Source organism: Sinocyclocheilus anshuiensis, unplaced genomic scaffold (genome assembly GCF_001515605.1).
Source record: "Sinocyclocheilus anshuiensis isolate Anshui unplaced genomic scaffold, SAMN03320099.WGS_v1.1 scaffold217, whole genome shotgun sequence".
NCBI classification, from domain to species: Eukaryota; Metazoa; Chordata; class Actinopteri; order Cypriniformes; family Cyprinidae; genus Sinocyclocheilus; species Sinocyclocheilus anshuiensis.
The window spans coordinates 1,147,284-1,151,146 of NW_015536538.1; the positions used below are offsets into that span (position 1 = coordinate 1,147,284).

Below are 3,863 nucleotides of genomic sequence, written 5' to 3' on the forward strand. Positions count from 1 at the left end.
CTCAAACATCTGAAATGCCTCATACTCCTGAAATGCCTCAAACGTCTGAAATGCCTCAAACATCTGAAATGTCTCAAACATCTGAAATGCCTCATACTCCTGAAATGCCCCATACTTCTAAAATGCCTCAAACACCTGAAATGCCTCGAACGTCTGAAATGCATCATACTCCTGATATACCTGAAATGCATCAAACACCTGAAATTTTTGAAATGCCTCGAACGCCTGAAATGCCTTATACTTCTGAAATGCCTCGAGCCTGTGAAATGCCTCGAATGCCTGAAATGCATCAAACGTTTGAAATGCCTTGGACACCTGAAATGCCTCAAACGCCTGAAATCCATGAAATTACTAGAAAGCCTGAAATTCCTCGACCACCAGAAAGGTTTCCAACGCCTGAAAAGGCACAAGGTAAACACCACATGTGATGATGCTGCAGCTATTGTAGGCTACATTATGCAGAAAATTATTAAATAAATCACATTGTTTAAGTTTACAAAACATACTGGAACATACTGGGCAATCAAATAGTTTTTTGGCATAAGTTAAAACAAAAACTAATATACATAAAAAAACGTATATTTGAAGTAAAATAAACTTTAACTGAAATAAGTGATTAACTGAAAAATGTAACATTTTATTTAATCATTCTCATTTTCATTTAGTTTAACTTGATGTATCAAAATAACTAAAACTAAGGTGAAATAAATTAAAAACGATATAGACATTTTACAAAAATAAGTAAATAATAAAAAAACTACATTTCAAATATTTTAACTAAAATTAAAACAAACTAAATTCAAACTGAATTCAAACTGCATCTCATTGCATGTTAATGTTTAATTAACATCTTTGTTTTGTCTCCTAGATAAGTACTGCTGCACGCATTATGTCAATAGAGTTAGATTCTCTACAAGGAACAGAGTGACTAGCTACAGCATACAAAAGCCGGATGGACATTGCAACATCCCTGCTGTTGTGTAAGCAAAACCTGTCAGTGAATATCAGAGGCTTTTATTTGTGATTCTTTCAAACATCATAGTCCATGATGTTTAATGCAACTGTCTCTCTGCAGCTTCAGAGTGGATCGTGACCATAAGTTTTGTGCAAACCCCCAAAAATATTGGGTCCGAATTCTAATAGAGAGGGTGGATGCAATGCTCAAGGGTTTAATTAAAGGTAGGAAGTTGCACAATAGTGCAGATTCAAATCTTTTGGCAAGAAACTCATAATGATATTGAAAGAGTGTTTGAGATTGAAATATATCACAGTAATGTCGGTGCATGAAAGATATTTTTTTTAAACTACAAAAACATATCTGAACAATATAAACACAATGTATTGATTACAATATAAAAAATTTAAATATTTAATATAAAGGTGAAGTTAAAAAATAAACCATTAAAGTGTTTAAATGAATATAAATTATCAAATGACATACTTCATGCTTTATTGGAGAGCACTTATAAAATAAAAAAATATTAATGATAAAAAAACGGACTATGTTCTCTAATGATGTTTTAAAAAGCAGTCTTGCCGTTACTGAACATTTTGTGTTTTCTTTGCAATGTAAATCTTAGCAACATGCATGTACTTTAAATAGTCACTAAATTCACTTTCACTTTGAGCACCTGTTGGTTTTCCATCTTGTCATTGTAAGTAGATGTATTGCATGTGGATTTGGGTAAATGCATATCAGTACATTTAGTGTTTTGTTGTGTTTGTGATGTGTCTCTTAGATAAGCCCTGCTGTCTGAGGTATGTCAAAAGAGTTAGTCTGTCCATTAAAAACAGAGTGACCAGTTACAGAAGACAAGGCCTGAACGGAGGCTGCAGAATCCAAGCTCTTGTGTAAGTAACATCTGTCTGTCTGTAGATTTAGAACTATTAAAGTGGTTTGAAACTTGTACATACAGGCATGTATGAATCAAATCTAACTGTTACAGGGAAATTTAAAGTAATGCTTCCCAGAATGACTTTTATAATTTTTTATCCATTGCATGTTTATAGGACAACCTACACACACATCCACATTCAGCATTTGGATTTTAGATACCCAAAACGATAAAAAAAAAAAATATTGTTCAGATTGTTAGACTGATAATACAATTTTTAATGAAAATGTTCATATGCAGCTAGAATTTTAAATTAGAATGTATATTTCTTATACATTTTAATGATATTCATATATATTTTCCATATGGGAAGTGTTGCCATAAAATGTATGTCTGTGAAATAATTACTAGATAAATGAATTGATGTCCCTGGAGAGGAATGGAGACACAGGACACACAATGATGCAATGAAATGCCTTAAACTGTAGTGAATATAAGAAGCTCTATACATTAATTTTTCAGACATTACAGTTAATGATTTTTAATGCAACTGTCTCTCGGCAGATTCAAATTGGACAATGGCCAAGAGTTTTGTGCTGAGTTCTCTGAAATATGGGCGATTGAACTCGTGATGTGGGTGGCCAGACCGCGAGATTCAAGGTGGTCTTCCAGGCCTCAAATACCTCGAATGCCCGAATATCCTCGAATGCCCGAATATCCTCGAATACCCGAATATCCTCGAATACCCGAATATCCTCGAATGCCTGAATATCCTCAAATGCCTGAATATCCTCGAATGCCCGAATATCCTCGAATGCCGAAAATGCCTCGGATGCCCAAAATGCCTCGGATGCCCAAAATGCCTCGGATGCCCAAAATGCCTCGGATGCCCAAAATGCCTCGGATGCCCAAAATGCCTCGGATGCCCAAAATGCCTCGGATGCCCAAAATGCCTCGGATGCCCAAAATGCCTCGGATGCCCAAAATGCCTCGGATGCCCAAAATGCCTCGGATGCCCAAAATGCCTCGGATGCCCAAAATGCCTCGGATGCCCAAAATGCCTCGGATGCCCAAAATGCCTCGGATGCCCGAAATGCCTCGGATGCCCAAAATGCCTCGGATGCCCAAAATGCCTCGGATGCCTTTTTGAATGCCTAAAATGCTTAGAATGCCTGAATTGCTTTGGATGCTCCAAAATGACTCGAATGCCTATAAAGTCTGAAATGCCTTGGAACACCTGAAATGCCTCAAACATCTGAAACTCCTCAAAAACCTGAAATGGTTTGGACACCTGAAATGCCTTGAATGTCTTCATGCCTCAAATGCCTTCCATGTCTCCAATGTATCAAATTCCTTCAATGCATAAAATGCCTTCCATACCTTCCATGCCTCAAATGCCTTCCATGCCTTGAATGCTTGAATAGACATAATGTTTTTACTTTTCTTAATTAACTGAATTAAATGCATAAAAAAAAACAAATACAAATATTTTAACTTTATTTCTAATTGTACTGTGGTAAATTGAAATCTATGTTTAAATAATGTTTGCATAAAGGTCAACATCAAGTTTTGTCATTTATGCACAATCATGACAGTGACAGTGTATTATTATTTTTTTTTTTTTATTATTGCTATTGGCAATAAATAGTCCTGCAGTGTAAATGTATTTTATTTTATTTATTGGTAAAAGTTCAAATATTCTACACAGTTGCTCAATTTAATATGAATATGCGAGTAAACAGCGCAAGGTGGATGTCAGACTTTGTTCCGTGTTTTGTGTGTGTCTTGCTCCCCATGTGCCTTCCTATGCCCATATTTGGTTAGTTTCATGTTCCTGTCTTGATTAGGTTGATTTGATTCCAGGTGTTCCCCGTTTTATTTCCATTGATCCCAGGTGTGTCTTGTCATCCTGTTCTGTGTATTTAAAGTGTTCCCAGTCCCAAGTTCTATCCGCTGTTGAACGTCAAACCCTGTGTTTCCGTCTGCCCCGAGTATTCCCTTGGATGTTTGAATTAAAAGACTTTTGAG

The 3,863-nt window shown here is 36.0% G+C and overlaps 1 protein-coding gene across 1 annotated transcript; it reads left to right on the forward strand.

The window, feature by feature from the left end:
• Nucleotides 1–248: 248 nt before the first annotated feature.
• LOC107696661 (104 kDa microneme/rhoptry antigen-like) lies at nucleotides 249–3,239 on the forward strand. The gene is made up of 5 exons (XM_016497127.1): nucleotides 249–411; nucleotides 869–980; nucleotides 1,076–1,179; nucleotides 1,740–1,851; nucleotides 2,400–3,239. The coding sequence occupies exons 1-5, from the start codon at nucleotides 249–251 to the stop codon at nucleotides 2,983–2,985; spliced, it is 1,077 nt and encodes a 358-aa protein (XP_016352613.1). The 3' UTR covers nucleotides 2,986–3,239.
• Nucleotides 3,240–3,863: the final 624 nt, after the last annotated feature.